General features: G+C 39.3%; 1 protein-coding gene across 1 annotated transcript; it reads left to right on the top strand.

Moving 5' to 3' along the window:
* Positions 1–222: 222 nt before the first annotated feature.
* LOC103415383 (peptidyl-prolyl cis-trans isomerase CYP65-like) lies at positions 223–5104 on the top strand. The gene is made up of 11 exons (XM_029094331.2): positions 223–640; positions 766–828; positions 963–1066; positions 1951–2042; positions 2155–2244; positions 2336–2411; positions 2513–2883; positions 3044–3300; positions 3403–3691; positions 4569–4676; positions 4774–5104. The coding sequence occupies exons 1-11, from the start codon at positions 513–515 to the stop codon at positions 4978–4980; spliced, it is 1785 nt and encodes a 594-aa protein (XP_028950164.2). The 5' UTR covers positions 223–512; the 3' UTR covers positions 4981–5104.
* The last annotated feature ends 14053 nt before the right edge of the window (positions 5105–19157 follow it).

The raw sequence follows: 19157 nt of genomic DNA on the forward strand, positions 1-19157 counted from the left end.
GGGGCCTTACACTAAAGAGAAGTGGAGTTCGGCTAAGCCACAATATGAGTAACCTAATTTTGTATCGAATTTGCCATCTATGAGATTTGAATTTAAGACCTCTAACTTACAAGTGAAGAAAAATACCACCAAACTGTGGTATTGAGTGGCGAAAATTGAAGGTTGAAGGGGGCAAAAATGGGAGTATACCTTAAAGTTTTATGGGCAATCCTAAAATTCAACACTATCCTTCAGACCAAAACGCCACAGTTTTACGCATAACACGAGATTTGGAACAAAATAATATACAGCACGAGACATCCGGCGCCGAAATGATTTTCTTCTCCGTCTGAAAACAGGTGTAGACTGCGTTCCACCGCCTCAATTGCAGGAATCAAAACGAAACCCTAGCTTACTGCATATTCCGATAGATTGCAATTATCCAGAGAAAACCCAATTGCAATTGGCGAAGAAGAGCAGCCAAACCCTAAGTAAACAATCAGTAAAGTCAGTGTCCGTACAGGTAACACACAATGGGAAAGAAGCAGCACAGCAAAGATCGAATGTTCATCACCAAAACGGAGTGGGCCACCGAATGGGGCGGCGCCAAAGCCCAGCCCACCTCCACTCCTTTCAAGCGCCTCCCCTTCTATTGCTGCGCGTACCCCCCCCCCCTCTCTCTCTCTCTCTCTCTCTATATATATATATAATTGCACATTCTTTGTTTTTGGCTAATTTCAACTTTTGTTTGTTAAATTTGGTGCCTTTCTTCAATTTTTGTTGCAGGCTTACGTTTACGCCATTTGAAGACCCAGTGTGCACCGCAGACGGCAGCGTTTTTGATATACTGTGAGTTTTTCGTAGTATGCTATTCTTAGGCACATCTAATTTCGTGGGTTTTACATTAGCTTCACTGTTTTTTTGTTGTGTGGAGATTCTGTGTGACATGAATTTTGTTTTTGGGTTTTGGAAAATGGGTGCAGGAATATAATTCCATATATCAGAAAGTATGGGAAGCATCCTGTTACCGGAGCTCCGCTGAAGCAGGAGAATCTCATACCGCTAATGTTCCACAAGAATTCTGATGGTTTGTGCTTGTTAGTTTGCTTTTGCATACATTTTGACAAATCATGCATTCATTGGATAGAGTAGATAGTGGTTCATATGCTATAGAAGAACATGTAGGATAGTACCTCCTTTAGTTAGTTGAAGTTGGAATATAAGCTAAACTGGAATTATGGCACTGGATTAATGTTTATTTTTTCCAGTCTTGTGCTGACAGAAATGATTTTAGAATTTTTAAAGTGGAATATTCAGGACAGGAAAGACTGTTACAGTGCATGATTTAAATGAGATCTCAAACCTGAGTTGGAATATGTGTATTCATGCATACATACGTATCTGCATGAATTTAGTGGTTTAACGATATTAACCATAGAAAATGCAAATGAGAAATTGCTTCAATGACCATGAGGTGTGGTGGTAATTGCTTTCCCAGTTTTAGAACCAATATAACTATGTAAGTTTTGCATAAAGGAACACAGCAAGAAGTCGTAAACCGTAAAGTTATCACATCTCCAGTTAGAACTTTGAGGTTGAAAGTGTTACTGGTATCCCTTTGGTCAAACCAATTTCCAATGGTTTGGTGAATCAAATGAACATTTGGAGGCCTACTTTGTTGTTGACAGAAACCTTATTGAAACTAGTTTCTAAGCACAATTTTATTTTTTTTGAGGAAACTCATCAGACGGAATGGTATGATGGATAATTTTAACTACTAGTTGGTTTGGGTGCTATTATCAGCAGAATTTTTCATAGTTTCTTCCTCTGTATAGTTATGGGAGTATGTCAGCCAGACGGTTTTTGTTTGCTTCACCATTTTTATACCTCTGATTTGGCAGTTCATAATCTGTTGTTTAGGTATCTTCTCTTAGACGATTGAATTTTTTTTTTTTTTCACTTGTTGTGTAGGAGAGTTTCAGTGCCCTGTTTTGAACAAAGTTTTCACTGAATTTACACACATAGTTGCTGTGAAGACAACAGGAAATGTCTTCTCCTATGAGGTTTGTTTTCTTGCTATGATATAGTGTCAATGGTATAAGTTTTCTTCAGATTGTATAATACATATAACTGTTCTGTATACATTTTTATCTCACTTCTTCTTTCACTTTTTAGGCAGTTAAAGAACTAAACATCAAGACCAAGAATTGGAAGGAGCTCCTCACAGATGAACCATTTTCTAAGGAAGACCTGATTACCATTCAGGTACTGGAGAATTTTGAGATATATTTTTTTGTATCGAAACATTGTAAGTTCTTGTTTGAATATCATTGGTTTTTATGGATGCCCTTTGCAGAATCCCAATGCACTTGACAGCAAGGTTCTAGTGGAGTTCGATCATGTTAAAAATAGTCTGAAAATTGATGATGAAGGTGAGCTAGACGCTTCATTACCATTGTGGGTCAACTATAGTGTTATTTTTCTGTTAATAACTTTTATTTATTTTCTTCTTTTTATTTCATCTCTTTTTCAGATTTTAAGAGAATGAGTGCAGACCCCACCTTTAACATTAATGTAAATGGAGATATCAAGCAGATGCTCAAAGAGCTTGGAACTGAAAAAGGAAGGCTAGCTGCACTGCATGGAGGAGGTGGCAGCAAGGCACAAAATGAACGGGCTGCTGCACTTGAAGCCATTTTAGCTGCAAGATCGCGTATTAAAGAGGATCCGAAATCAAAATCAAATGGGGAGGTGAAAGCTCAGGCATATAGTATTGTGGATGCTGCTTCTGCTTCTGTGCATGGAAGAAGTGCTGCTGCCGCCAGAGCCACATCAAGTGACAAAACTGCTGCTCGAATTGCTATGCACAAGGCTGGTGAGAGGGCACCAGTGAATGCAAAGATGGTTAGCTGATTTTATTTATAATCTCTCCTACCCAATAGTAAATGCTAGGAGCTACAGTATGATTATTAAACTTAATTGTGTTTAATGTTTAAAAGAGTAGCACTATTCCAGCAACAATTATTTTTCCTCGCTGTCTGTTTAACACAAGTATTAATTTCAGGTAAAGAGCAGATTCACCACGGGTGCTGCTTCCAGATCTTTCACTTCTACCGCCTTTACTCCTGTTACTGAAAATGAATTTGAATATGTCAAAGTTGAGAAGAATCCAAAAAAGAAAGGATATGTACAACTACACACAACACATGGTGATTTGAACATTGAGCTACACTGTGATATTGCCCCCAGAGCTTGCGAGAACTTCATCACTCTTTGTGAACGTGGCTATTATAACGGAGTAGGTTTTCATAGAAGCATTAGGTATGGTGATATGCTCTAGTTTAAATTCCTTGTTCAAGTTAAATTCTTGTTGTGAATGAAGATAGAAATGGTTAAGGATTTACGATTCACTTTTCTGTGTAGGAATTTTATGATTCAAGGTGGTGATCCTACTGGTAATGGGACAGGAGGGGAATCTATATGGGGAAAGCCTTTTAATGATGAAGTGAACTCCAAGTTACTGCACTCTGGAAGGGGTGTTGTTAGTATGGCTAACAGTGGGCCACACACTAATGGCTCCCAATTTTTCATCCTTTACAAATCTGCAAATCATTTGAACTACAAGCATACGGTTTTCGGTGGAGTTGTCGGTGGCTTGACCACATTGGCAGTAATGGAAAAGGTTCCTGTTGATGATAATGACCGACCTTTGGTAAGTTTATTGTTTTTTCTTTTATCAAAACTAAAGTCCTGTATTCATGTTTTATAATTTTTTACCTTTTCAAATAAGTATTCATGTCTGTTGATTGTAAGCATTTTATCAGGTGTGTATAAGAATCATCCATCTACATTATATGTGTTTACTGTTTTAAATTGTCACTCTCGTTCTAGATCATGCTGGCTAGAGTTTATTGAAAGCCCTAACGTAATATTGTTGGTTCTCTTTACCATTTTATAGCTACTATAGTCCAAACCTAGTTCCTGCTAGTTGCAGCAGGAGTTTATGTATATCTATGTACATGCACGTGTTAATGCACACGGCTGTATGAATATCTATAGCGTTTCATCTTATCAGTACTAGTAGCTGAAATTGTTCCATGAGTTTCAATGTTCGACACTGCTACATATAACCTACTGGGCTGGTTTGGTATTGCTGTGCTTTGAAAAAAAGCTGCTGTGAGAATAAGCGGTTGTGCTGTGAGAATAAGCGGCTGTGAAATAAATCAGCAGTGTTTGGTAAACTTTTTTGTAAAAGTGCTTTTGGAAAAAAAAGCAGTCTAATAGTGGGTTTTTTCATTAAAGAAGCACTGTAGCTCTGTGTGCTTTGAAAAAAAGCCAGTTTTCCAAAGCTGCAAATAGCAGCTTCAGCTTTTTCCTTTGATTTCAGCTTATTCTCACAGCAGCTTCCAAAATAAGCCATTTTTATTCAGTTTACCAAACACCTAAAACCCTCACAGCTTTTTTTCATGAGTGCTTTTTTTTTAAGCACCTCACTCCCAAACTAGGTCTGAATCTTATGATTTTTTAAGCAAGGTCAAACTCCTTTGTACCCAGGCCTCACTTTCTTTCTTCTGCTGTGTCTTGTGCAGGAGGAAATTAAGATAACAAGTGTCACAATTTTTGTCAATCCTTACACAGAGCCTGATGAAGAAGAAGAAAAGGCCAAAGCTGAAGAGAAAGCTCAGGATGAAGATAATGTTTGTTACGAGACCCTTAAATTTGTGCTGGTGTTTTTTTTCAACTTTATTCCGTTTGTTACGATAGTAAAGCAATTCGTTTTGTGTTAACTTTCAGGACAAGGTTGGGTCATGGTTTAGCAATCCTGGTACGGGAGTGGAATCTGGCCTTGGTGGTGGTGGTGGTGTTGGGAAGTATTTGAAAGCAAGGAGTGCTCTACCTGAACCGGCTGCTGTTGGTGCTGGTCTGACAGAGCTTCCTTCAACAAAGAAAAGAAAATCAGGAGTTTCCGCGTCCAATTTTAATGATTTTTCTTCATGGTAGTTGGTAAATTTCCCTAATGTTGTATTGTACCGTATGTAGATATTGTTTTGGAAGAGTAGACCGAGCATTGTAACCTATTCTTTTGAAGGTATAAAAAGAGCAGATCGAACGTCCGAGGGATAAACATTGCTTATGATTCTACTTGAAATTAACAATAACAGAAGTTTTCAATCCGGCTGAGACATGCATGGATGGAGTGTGAACCATTATAGTTTTTCAGTGGAAATAGTACTTGAAGTGGGTTTATATTGGTTCGAGGGTGAACCATTATAGCTTTTCATTAGTATGTGTTATAATGGTATGGTGGACAGCTTTCAAATGAATGGTGGTGACACTGACCTTCATTTCCATAAACCAGTTGGAATCCACGGATGGAGGCTATTATGTTGTGATAAATATTCACTAAGTTCTCACTATTGAAACATATGAAATGATGCATCTTTTAAGTCAAGAGATTCATTACTTGCCTCTTCAAAATAAGTCACATATTTTGAGAAATGGCTCTTCAATATCCGTAAATAGGGTAATCCAGCATTCACATATTCAGACATATAGTGCACTAGGTATTAGACACTCATTGAGTCCATATGAGAGTTTTCAATACAATCGTGGTTCACTGGAACCTTGTGATTTGGTATGCTATTGTTATAAGGACATGGTCGTTATATCCTGGTAGACAAACCCCAATCAACCATGAGCGCTGTAATAGAACGTAAAATTGTCTTAAGGACCCTATATCTAACATTTGCCTCAGACTGATTTTTCACATTTTTCTAATCCATTTCCATGTGCATTTAGCATTAGTTATAATTGTTCGTATGCATTAATTTTATGTTTAACTGCATGATGACTTATTCATTTCTCATATGACTAAAATACACAATTAGACTATTTTTCCAACAATTCGATGACTACAAAATAAAGAGAGATGCTAAAAGGAGTACGAAAATCATCCAACAAGCTAATTTAGGACACTCTAGTCTAGCTTAAACTAATATTATCGTGTGCTCAAGCACATGCACACTGCATGCTTTCTCTAGTGATGACATGGGCGTACGTAGAACATATCTCTGATGTTAGATTAAATATAGAAATATGGAGAATAATCCGAATAATGACTTTGAGGTACGACTTGAATCGTTCCCTTAGAAATAACTAGAAAGAAATTGTATGAATGTGATGAAGAGAGAAAAGAGAGCAAAGAAATTATGTAGACAACAAATTTCTGAATGATTCTTTTCTACTAATGTTACCACTATATATAGAGAGAATTACACCCTTTAGACACATCCTTTGATTTGAGTATGTCTTTTCACCATGGGATACAACACATTGCATCATTATGTCCAATGGACATATCTAATACAAACACCAATTACCCAAATATCATATTTGTTGTAAAACATGCAGCAACCGTTGGATATTAGCAAAAGGTTACAATGCTAATTTGAAAAGATATAATTGTTGGGTCAATGACCCAACTTCCCGTCAAACATCCCCATATATATATATATATATATATATATATATATATATATATTATTATATATATAATATATTATTATATATATATTTTTAAAATATTCAACAATCCTTCCCTATTTGAAAAATATATAGAAAATGATATTACAACTCTCTTTATAATTATCACAAGCATACCGATATAATTATGCATACAATAAAGGTGTCTTTCGAATTAAACCTTTAATTAGTGTAAGTAATTCAAAGTTATAACGAATGCGATGGTGACCTAAGTTTAAACCACCTATTCTTATGTTAAAACCGGAATCACTACACACATGATTATGTCTTATTTCTTTAAAGAAATTTCTGAACCAATTAAGCACTATTATGGCCTTGTGCTTCATCCTGGTTTCATAAACATTTACAAGAGAAAACCCAACTCTTGGTAGAAGCGGCACCACTTCTTATGTTCATATAGGTGAGGTTCCTTCCCATGTCCCTGCTACTATAGACATAACTACAAATAACCTCATTAAGAGATAAAACTCATCCTCCTAAACGTAGCAGTCTTGCACTGATCATCCTGGAATGAGTTATATAATAATTTTCAGTGCTTACACAACCACTTAACAATAACTTGTTATTACCCATTAAACTTTTAAACTAGTGATGTTCTAGACAAAGTCGGGTTACCATTATTGGTGGCTAATTTTCAGTAAAGGGTTTTAGCCCCATTCCACTAGATGTACTAACTACCAAAGCTCTTGAAAGTGCTTTCGTTAACGGATCCACCAAGTTATTACTTGATTTAACATAAACAATATTAATAACTCCATCAGTTATTAACTGCTTGACATATTCATGTCTCAAGCTAATATGTCTAGATTTTCCATTGTATACCTTATTGTATGCTCTAGACAAAGTAGCCTCACTATCACAGTATAAAGAAATGGATGGCATTGGTTGTGGCCACAACTCTATTTCCAATAACAAATTTCTAATCCATTCCGCTTCTTTACCTGCTGCTGCTAATGCTATAAATTCAGATTCCATAGTTGAATGTGCTATACATGTTTGCTTCTTCGAAGCCCAAGAAATTGCTCCTCCGGCAATTGTAAAAATCCACCCTGATGTAGACTTATTATCATTAGCACTTGTTATCCAACTTGCATCTGAATATCCTTCAAGTACTGCTGGAAACTCAGAGTAAGTTAAACTCAGGTTAATAGTTCTTTTAAGATAACCAAAAATTCTATTTATTGCTTTCCAATGAGCAGTACCTGGATGACTAGTGTATCTAGAAAGTTTGCTTACTGCAAATGCGATATCTGGTCTGGTACAATGCATGACATACATTAAACTTCCGATTACACTAGCATAGTCAAGCTGTGCAACAGACCTACCAGAATCATTAAGCAAAGTTTCACTATGGTCATAAGGGGTATTTGCTTCTTTTATTTGTAGATGCTTAAACTTAAGAAGCAATTTTTCTATATAATGTGACTGACACAAAGCGTAACCCCCACTATGCTTCTTTACTTTAATTCCCAAGATAGTATCTACTTCATTCAAATCCTTCATCTTGAATTTTGAATTTAGATACTCTTTAGTTTCAGATACACCTTTCATGTTTGTACCAAAAATAAGCAAGTCGTCGACATATAAACATATAACAACACCATAATCATTTGTGAATTTAGAGTATATGCATTTATCAGCACTGTTATGTCTAAATCCATATGATAAAATGACAAAATCAAACTTTTCATGCCATTGTTTTGGTGCTTGCTTCAATCCATATAATGACTTTACTAATTTACAAACCTTCTTTTCATTCCCAGGGAGAACAAACTCTTCTGGTTGTTCCATATAGACTTCTTCATCTAAATCACCATTTAAAAATGCTGTTTTCACATCCATTTGATGCACATGCAAATTATATAAAGATACCAATGCAAACAATATTCTAATTGATGTGAGCCTAGCTACTGGTGCATATGTATCGAAATAGTCTACTCCTTTTTTCTGCTTAAAACCTTTGGCAACTAGCCTGGCTTTAAATGTCTGAATAGACCCGTTTGTATTGTATTTTCTTCTAAATACCCACTTACAACCTATTGCTTTTGATTCTTGGGGCAAGTCTACTAAAATCCATGTCTAATTAGATATTAATGATTCAAATTCATCATCTATAGCCTCTTTCCAAAAGGCTGCATCTCTTGAAGTCAATGCTTCGCTTAGACTTTTAGGATCATCCTCAACATTCAACAATATGGGTATTTTCTTAAGAACCTTTGTTCTATTTCCTTCGACTAAAAATACAATAGATTGAGATGAAATAAAATTAGAGCCTAGAGTCTTTTCTTTTCTTACCCTTTGGCTTTTCCTTGGTTCATTAACAGTTTCAGACTGTTTTCTTTTCTCACCTTGAGATTGACTAGTAGACGGATTAGAGAAATGTGTTTGATCATTCTCTTTTCCAGACACTGAGTAGTCATTATAGAATTTATTTTCTATAAATTCGACATCTCTAGACTCAACTATTGTGTTCGAGTCTAAATTAAGCAACATATATGCCTTTGAATTTTCTGCATATCCTACAAATATGCTTTTAATTCCTCTTGGACCCAACTTGGATCTCTTAGGATCGAGTGCCTTATAAAAAGCTACACAACCCCATACTCTCAAATATGACAAATTTGGTTTTCTTCCTTTCCAAATTTCATATGGTGACACATGTGTCTTCATAGATGTAATTCTATTGTGTATATGGCATGCAGTAAACAATGCTTCACCCCATAAATATTTTGGAGTATTAGCATTAATCATCATAGAATTAATCATTTCAGTGAGTGTTCTATTTTTTCTTTCTGCCAAACCATTTTGTTGTGGTGTATAGGGTGCAGTTCTTTGATGTACAATACCATGCTCTTCACAAAAAATATCAAATTCATGTGAAAAATATTCACCACCTCTATCACTACAAAGGCATTTAATTTTCCTTCCCTTTTGGTTTTCAACTTCAGCCTTATAGCGCTTAAAGCACTCAAAAGCTTCATCTTTATTAGACAATAAATAAACATAAGTAAATTTAGAACAATCATCTATAAATGTGATAAAATATCTTTTTCCTCCTCTTGTTAAAACACCATTAAATTCACATATGTCAGAATGTATTAAGTCTAATAAATTTGTATTTCTTTCGGTAGTTGGAAAATGTTTCTTAGTCATTTTCGCTTGAATACATGTTTCACATTTATCATTATAATCACCATTGCAAGCAATAAAACCAAGTGTGCGCATGTATTTTAAAGATCTAAAATTTATATGTGCTAAACGTAAATGCCATAAATGAGAGGAAGATTCAACAATATAAACAGAAGAATTCACTTTATTATTGATACTTAGTTTGAACATCCCATCACAAGAATATCCCTTCCCAACAAACATCCCATTTTTCGACATTATTAACTTGTCGGACTCTAGAACAGTCTTTATACCGTTCTTACATAATAAATTTGCAGACACAAGATTCTTTCTAATTTCTGGAACATGCAGTACATTAAGCAACGTCAATTTCTTTCCAGAAGTAAATTGAAGTTCAACGGTTCATTTTCCTAGAACTTTGGCGGAATTATGATTCCCCATTAAAACTTCTTGATTGTCCGTTGATGCTTCATATGTCTTGAATTGTGCCTTGTCATTGCACACATGTATAGTAACCCCTGAGTCGAGCCACCAATCGGAGGATTTTATTACCGCTGCCATATTCAGTTCGGTAATCATGCCAATATGCATCATTGATACCATTGCAACAATGTTATCAATTCCAGAGTTTTCCACCATATTTGCGCTATTGGTCTTATTGACATATTCCTCACTTGCTTTTCTGTGTCTACAATCACGAATGTAATGGCCTTTCTTTCCACAATGGTAGCATACACCATTTGCATTCTTTTGATTGTTGTTGGAATTGGTCTTCTTAAACTTCCCTTTGTCAATTTTGACTTTGAAGTTCTTTTTATATTTGTTTCCTTCGACAATGTGAACTTTAGAGAAATCTTGATTTGCAAAATTCTTATCACGATTTCGAGTTTCCTCTTCAATTTGAATACCCTTTTGCAAATTCTCTAAACTAATATCTTCCACCATGTGTAGAAGTTTCTTTCTATAGTTATTCCATGTTTGGGGTAATTTTGCCATAATACCCCCAACTATCATAGGATCCGGAATAACTATTTTAAGTTCACGAAGCTTTGAGACCAAGACCAATAATTCATGAACTTGGTCTAGGATGGGTTTGTTATCAAACATAGTGAATTCATAATATTTGAACATTAAAAATTTATCGGTACCTCTTTTTTCCGTTGTGTACTTGTGTTCAAGTGCTTCCCAAATTTCCTTTGGAGATTGAATGTGTGCATACAGGTCATATAAACGATCAGATAATGTGCCCAAGATGTGTCCTCGACATACCAATTCATCTTCTTCACGCTTCTTTCGATCGGCAACTATATTGTCCGAGTCTTTGTCACTTGGTTCACGAATAGGCTCCAATTTCGGGTCCAACACATATATGACATTTAGAACAGTAAGCATGAAACGCATTTTTTCCTTCCATCGGGTGAAATTTGATCCATCAAATTTGTCTAACTTGTAGACATCTTGATTGATAATCTTTAAAGCCATGTTATCAGATTTGTTATCCATAACGAAAATAACACTTTAGGATTGTTAGATTAAATATAGAAATATGGAGAATAATCCGAATAATGACTTTGAGGTATGACTTGAATCGTTTCCTTAAAGTGTTATTTGCCCCCACTCGAATGAGTTTGCTAAAGGGTTCTTGGCAAATCACTTCCAGGATACAACAAAGTATGGAATATTCGATTAGCAAAACCGAATTATATTCCCTTAGAAATAACTAGAAAGAAATTGTATGAATGTGATGAAGAGAGAAAAGAGAGCAAAGAAATTATGTAGACAACAAATTTCTGAATGATTCTTTTCTACTAATGTTACCACTATATATAGAGAGAATTACACCCTTTAGACACATCCTTTGATTTGAGTATGTCTTTTCACCATGGGATACAACACATTGCATCATTATGTCCAATGAACATATCTAATACAAACACCAATTACCAAAGATCATATTTGTTGTAAAACATGCAGCAACCGTTGGATATTAGCAAAAGGTTACAATGCTAATTTGAAAAGATATAATTGTTGGGTCAATGACCCAACTTCCCATCAAACATCCCCATATATATATATATATATATATATATTATATATATAATATATTATTATATATATATTTTTAAAATATTCAACATCTGAATCATTACATGGTGTTTAAATTCTCTCCTTTCCAGAATATCTCAGAAATTTGATGACAAAGTTGCAGAGAGAATGAAATTTAAGAAGTTGAACTGAACGATTTCTGCAATTTCATATCGTATTTCAGACATCTACTTGATTTGCAAATTATGTTTTTATTTACTGGAGAGGTTCATTAATCATTACAGTATCATATGAGATATGCAATTTATACTTACTCTCAACAGTTAGTAAACCTGTACATGGTATAGTTTATGATGTGGTCTTCAGAACTTTATATGTCTTTCTTTCTTTGGGAGTTTTAACAAAACACTCATGGTACTGTTCACTTTTAACGAAAACCCACATTTGTTCTTTAACTGGCACTATTCACTATACCTTTAAAAAGAGATTTTCGTTAAAAGAGAAGTTTTTTTTAGAATTTTCGTTAATTTTCCTTTCTTTTTTTGGTTACAAAGGAGGTCAAAAGGTCGAGCAAGAAGCTAAACAAAGATAAAACTATCAACATAAAAATTACAAGGAATAGGAATTGAAATTATTTTGATTAGAGTAATGCTACACTTATTACATTTGTACCACCTCTCTAATAGAGGTAAGACCTACCAATACATGTTAGTCTCATCTTTATTAAAAAGGTGATACAAAAGTGGTATGGAAAATGTGATAAGAGTAGAATTTTTGTTTGATTATTGAGTCTCATGCATTTACTAAATTATGAGTATGGGAATCAATATACTGGGGAACTTTCTTCATGTGTTTGCTTACATGTAAGGAATTGGAAAAATGCAAGCTTCACATTAAAATCCGTAATCAAATATCTAGAAGTAGTAATCGAATCAACTAAAGGGGAATTGATTGATCTGATTCGTTTTTCTTAGTTTCCTTCTTTTGAAGTTCTTTAATTCCCTCATATTTTTTTTTTCTATTACTACTTGAGTATGAACAACTCCAAAATATCGTTTAGTAGTACACAAGTGAATAGAGGAGGATCTTCAAAACAAAGCATTGCCCAAGTCCATGAAGATACTACTATATATTTTGTTTGGATGCAGCAATATTTAATCATGTAATTAAACCTCTAATGTAAAAAATATTAATGTACTTAAAAAAAAAAATCAAACATTACTCCACAACAATAATCGGACTTTTATTTTATTTTATGGACTAAAGACTCAATTTAGTTAACAATTCTCAGTTAACCAATTAACCCCACAAGTAGGGCATCCTAACATCATCAACACAGAAAAGAGAATTCTAATTCAAGGAATAATTAAGAAAAAAGACATGGTCATGACTACAACTTTGTAACCACGGACCTATATTTTTCAGTTTCCATAACAAATTAAGAAGATAAACTCTTGATAAACATGATTAGATGATAAGTATGTGGGTACTCCCAATTAATTATTTCTTCAAACCATATCCCTACGTTCCTTTTAAACTAATAGAAAAGATAATAGTTTTCTAACATATAACTAAACTAAACCCACTACACTAAGAACTTGTTGAGTTGTCTTCGCCATCCTAATCCAAAACAAATTTTGTATTGTTGAGGCAGTGACGTTTCATCTATATTATTCATGTGATATTAATGATTATAATAATAATAATACTAAAATCAAACAATAAGGTATCACAAAAAAAAATCATCCCTTAATTATAGCTAGCTTTGAAAGCTTGTCATCTTACCGTCTCTCTACTTTATTCTTTTCTTAATATAATGTATTTTATTCTAAATTTCCAGCATCAAATTTACATAACAAGAAGGATTTATATAGTATTATATATTATATTAGAAGAATACGATAATTTGTTTGAGGTCACAAATGTTAGGCTCAAAATTGGGAGGTCAACACAAGATCAATACGGTCAATTGTTGGTGGGCTTAGATAATAAATCTAGAATATAGACAACAGAATATAAGAGCATCTCCAATAGAGAAATGCTAAGTAGGCCAAATATTTACACCAAATTGTAAACTAAACTATGTGTTGCCAATAAGAAATAAGCATGTTAATCAACACTTGAGTAAGGATAATTGTTGACCCTAGAAACTACAAAGCCTACGTGGCGCGCAGGCCGAGTAATTAATGAGCTAACTACGTCTTTCGGTGAATGCGGGGCGTGCCAACTCGTCGGCTGAGCTCGGCCGAGGAGTAAATTTGTTGATGTTGCGTTGGGTCGCGCTACTGACTTCTGCGTCTTGCGATTGCGGCCGAGAAAGGAACACGTCTCGGCCTCTTGGGCTCTCGAACCTGAGGACAAGGTTACTATTCTTACGAAGTTCAATATCAAATTCGGCTTTCAATGTGCCGAATGTAATAACTGTAACACCTCACTTCGCCGAGAAGGCTGATGAGATGACCTCGACCAATAAGGATTTAGAAACCCTTCTCGACTGAGACTTGGATAGGTAATCAACCGTTCTCGCCGCAGTGCTGTTGATGCCAACGGAAGATACTGCGAGACCGACTAACTCTACGGTGACAGAGCTATCTATGCCGACTTAAGATATCACCGGTTGCTTCCACAGTGCTGTTGATGCCAACGGAAGATGTGTCAGCGAAAAAAGGAAAAAGAAAAATAACAAGTTGTGAGAATTTGCGCAGGGCAATTTTGTATTGATTTGCAGGGGCTTTGAAGGATGTGCAACCTCTTCTATTTATAGCAATGGCTCCCCCCCAAGGTCGAGTTAAAAACCTACTTGGACTAGGTTTTCTTCCCCTGATCAGCATCAACTCGACCAGTCCTACCTTCACTAGGACTGTGAACCTAGTCCCTAACTGAGCTAGATTCACTTCCGGGTCCTGCCGAGACTCCTTATTGCACTAGGATTCGACCTCTTGCGTTATGACCTAGCCGACCTAGGTTTGGAGGCCCACGTACTGAACGATCCATGGTATTCTTGTCGCAAGGCCTTCTGGGCCGAGAATGACCCTACACTCGGCCCAAACTGTTATTTTGGGCCCAAACATTGCCCCCTCGCTTCTGAGGTCCTCGGCCTGAATTCTTTGGCCGAGTTTCGGCCTTGAAGAAGCGAATCTACCACCCAGAACCCTAATGTCCGAGTTCCAAGGCGCATTTATTGAACATGATTGCACGATCTTGATCCTGCTAACCAAACTCGCCACGTGACGTCCTTTAATACGGCCAACTCCAATGATGACGTCCAAGGCGTGCGGCTGCTTGAACCGTCGACATTATGACCACTACCTCAAACCGCGAGCCACTTCCTCAGTTCGTGAACCCACTTGTCATCGTGCAGGCGTCGAAACGTCTTCCGCCATTAATTTCGTCGTCACACGCAATCGTGCGCCCCCAACATCTGAAACCTTCGGTCTTCTCAACTGCATTTCCCAAATGTTCATCATGATCAACGATTCTTTCGGTCGATTTTGCCCCTTTGTTTTGAATTTCAAACGATTACCCTTCCTGCCAAAAGCCTATAAGTACTGAAAATCTCTCATTCGCACTTTACGCTCCCAAAACTTTCTGAAAAACTCTTGCTCTTATTCTCCAGCACCTTTCTTTTTCAAGTCTTCGTTTTCAAATCCCTAACCCAGATAATCCTTTTACGCCGTGCCTCCTTCTTACAATGGCGTCCTTCATCTCCAAGCTTTCCAGGGAGTGTGACCAGCATCAGAAGATTCTTGATCGGAGCTCGATCAAGACTATACGTTTTAAAAATGACATGAGCACTCAGCACCAAATCCTGGGTCCTCTCTTCAAGGCTGCAATCCCACCGACCATCACCGGCCTTCTCCAGGAGCACTGCCTAACACCCTTGCTCCAAGGGTTTGAATGGTCGCGATGGGATGCGGCGAAACCCCAAGGCTCCTGGCCCTCGACGACCGCAACCTGGGCAGCCTGGGTTGTTCGAATGGAACGACTCTTCGGCGAGCAATGGAAGGCCCTCGGCATCTACGACGCCATCCTTCTCTCGTCCATGGAAATCGTCTTCGACAAGGAGCTTCTCCTAGCCGCTCTGTGCTTCTGGTGCTCGGCCACCAACACAATGGTTCTTCCTCTTGGTCCCACCATCCTGGATATCATCGCCATTCTGGGGACTTCGGCAACCGGGATCCTTGTCGACGCGACCCTCTCTGGGCACCCGTCGAATATCGATCTGAAGACACTTTTCGACCGTCGAGCCTTCGAGACCCTGAACCGTGACGGTCACATCCCGTCGAAGGAAGACATTCAAAAGCTCCACAAGAACTTCTGTAATTACAACACACTCTATCTTTACTTCGTCGGCCGAGGAGAAGAGGACCTGCGAGATGGAGAGCATGAAGCCTTCCTCTTCTATTGGTACAACAAATACATTTGTTGTACCAAGTCAAACAAGTACTTGGTCGAGAACATGCCGGTAGCCGAAGCCCTGGCTAGTGGTCACGTCCTGGCACTGAGTTCCAACATTCTCGCCCAACTTTTCCGTTGCCTAGCCGATGCGACCTTCCACAAGGTCGACCCACACCAGAATGGTCCCCTCTGGGTCTTCCAACTCTGGTTGCAAGTATACTTCGCCTCCCTTCGGCCGGCCATAGCTGACTTCTTACCAACGGAGGCTCTTGGACCTCAGCTGGCTTCCCGACCAACACCTCCTCATTAAGCCGAAGAGGTATTTCGGTACCTCTTCGCTCTGGACGACTTCTCCAACGACGAGTTCCTGATATGTCGTCGTCGAGACTATCCTTCCTCCATCAGGCTGCCTACCTCTACGTGGGGCGCGGAGGAGGACGTCGATCTTCGCCAGACCTGGGGTTCGTTTGTGCTTGCTCGCGACCTCCCTCTCGGCTGCGATGGGAAACGGTCGGGTTGGGAAGTATATCATCCGAACTTCCTTGCCCGACAACTCGGCTATCTTCAGGGCTGCCCCGTCCCCCTTCTCACCTCCCGAACAATCCTAAGCCGTGGACGTGAACCTCGTTCCTCGGAGAAGGAATGTAAAACTGCCGCGAGGGAGTTCCAAGAGTACTGCCAAAAATTCCGCCTTCGACCGGCCACCCCAGAAACCCATTGCACCGACACCTTCGGTGAGTGGTGGGAAAATTACACCCAAGAGTTCTTTGGTGCGCCGGTCGAAGATGTGCTGAGCAGACTCTTCGGTGACGGACCTAAGAAGGCCTCGGCCCCCCATACTCAAGGTACCTGTTCAATTTTCCTCTTTTCCTTCGACCTTGCATATTGATTTGCCTTACTGAATTGTCTTTTATCTTCTTAGGTAGTCGGCCCTTGAGAAAAACGGAGGCAGTTGCCGCTGCCATGGCCAAGAAAAAATCGGTCGTGGCAAAAAAGGACAACCCCGCTGGTCGGGCCGTGCTGATCAAACGGCCTTGCCAAGGGGCCGAGCATGCTGTCGAGCCTTCCCCGCCTGCCAAGCGGGACAAAAAACTGGCGAAGAAAGGTACACGGGAGATCCACGTCATCTCTAGTCACACTACAGGGACAACGACTCCCAGTGCTTCCCCTTCTCCAGCCGCCGGCCAACCCTTGGTCGAGAAACAGCCGGCTTCGGTCACAAAGACAGCGCAGGCGCGGCCTGTCTCTGTGGCCGGGGCACCAGTCGTACCTCCCTCCGTCGAGAAGGCACCTATCCCACAACAGGCGGTCTCTATGACCGAGGGAACCTCCCCAAAAAATCCAAAGCCCTCGGTCTTCGTTCTAGAAGAGAGTGAGGGGAGCGACGAAGTCTCCCTGGCACACCGTCCTCATCTTCGCCGACAACCTCCTCTAGTGTCTAAGACGGCGGTTCAAGCCGGACCTTCCACGGCTGATCGCGGCAAGTGTCCGGTCGAGGAACCAATGGTGGTGGCTGAACCCCGTGCTCCCTCTCAGGAACAGGGTGTTCCTGCCTCCGAAGTGGCTGTCCTGGTCGGCCCTTCCACAGCCGACCGTGGTAAACGACCGGTCGAGGAACCCGAGCCAACGGCGGAATCACCCGTTCATCCTCAAGACCAGGGCTTCCACATTCCTCCGCAAGAGGCTACTTCGGCCTTCGTAAGTATCTTCTTACGTCTTTCCTTGATTGCTTTTCTACTTTAGAATTCTAAATGAGGACAATACTAAATGTCAGGTGCCCTTACATTCTTTTCACCGCCAATTCTACGCGCCGAAGGGCGTTATCTATATTTCTTGGCCACCTTAGTGGCCATCAAACGTAGATAACCTCCATCGGCCGTGTGAATTGAGAAGCAATCTGAGACACTGGGCTCGGCCATTGAGTTCTTTAGGTTCGAGCAACGATCTTGGGGACATGGCCGAGGTCTCCTCTCGGCAGGTTAAAAAACGAAACCTTCTTGCTATTCTTGTCATGACTTCCTTTAAGCCTAACCTTGTTTGTACGTGCAGGCTTCGTGGAAGGTCGAATTCAAAGCCCTCATCTCCAGCACAACTGCAGAGTCCGGTCTTTCGGCCACTCCGACTGAAGCTGCCGATCCAAACGCTTTAACCCAACTGCGAGAAGTTCTGTCGCTCTCCGCGTCGCAAGTGCTAGAGCGCAATGGTCTTGATCGGCTTGGCGTATGTCTGAACGACCTTGGGGCCGACGGTCGCCTAAGTGGAGAGGCCATCGTTCGGGCGTCGTCTGCCTTGGAGCAGGTTCGGGAGACATTTAGTGTCTTCCAGACCGCTCTAAAGGCCGAACAAGATCTACAGGCTGCCACGGCCGTTCAAGACACTCTCCGCCTGAAAATCGATGATCTGAGGGCAAAAGGAGAAGTACTAGCCGAGCTCGACCGTCAGATGGCCGAACTGGCAAAACGTCGGTCGGCCATTGCTTCCGAGCTTGCTAAAGACTTTGAGTCGGGTGGAAAGGATTGCCTCACTGAGTACGCGGCTACAACAAAGCGGGTCGAGCGGTTGAAGCTGGATAAGAAGAATCGGCAAGCTGAAATGATCATGGCCGACGTGCGGTGGTTGGAGTTAAAGGCCCTGCTCAGCACCCTTTTACCTTCTCCCCTTGAATGTACTTAGTTTTACCATGACTGACTTAGCTTGTACATGCTCATCAATCTTAATGAGATGGTTTTGTTTATTCTCGCATTTCCCACGTTACCGGGTAGTATTTCTTCAAAAACTTCCCATTGATCGGTAATCTGTGAACTACATCGGTTCGGTCTTTAAGATGATACGCCTCTTTCCGTATACTTTATGCACAATGAACGGCCCTTCCAAATTCGGCGACCACTTGCCGAACTTAGGATCTTTTAGTCCTACGGGCAACACCGTTTGCCACACTAGTTCACCCTCGCCGAATGTTTTCTGTCACACCTTTTGATTATAGGCCCGCTCGGCAATCTGTTTTTGTGCCACCAATAAGTTATAAGCGTCAAGTCGCGCTTCTTTCAAATCTTCCAGTTCCT

The sequence above is a fragment of the Malus domestica genome, chromosome 15 (genome assembly GCF_042453785.1).
Source record: "Malus domestica chromosome 15, GDT2T_hap1".
Classification (NCBI taxonomy): domain Eukaryota; kingdom Viridiplantae; phylum Streptophyta; class Magnoliopsida; order Rosales; family Rosaceae; genus Malus; species Malus domestica.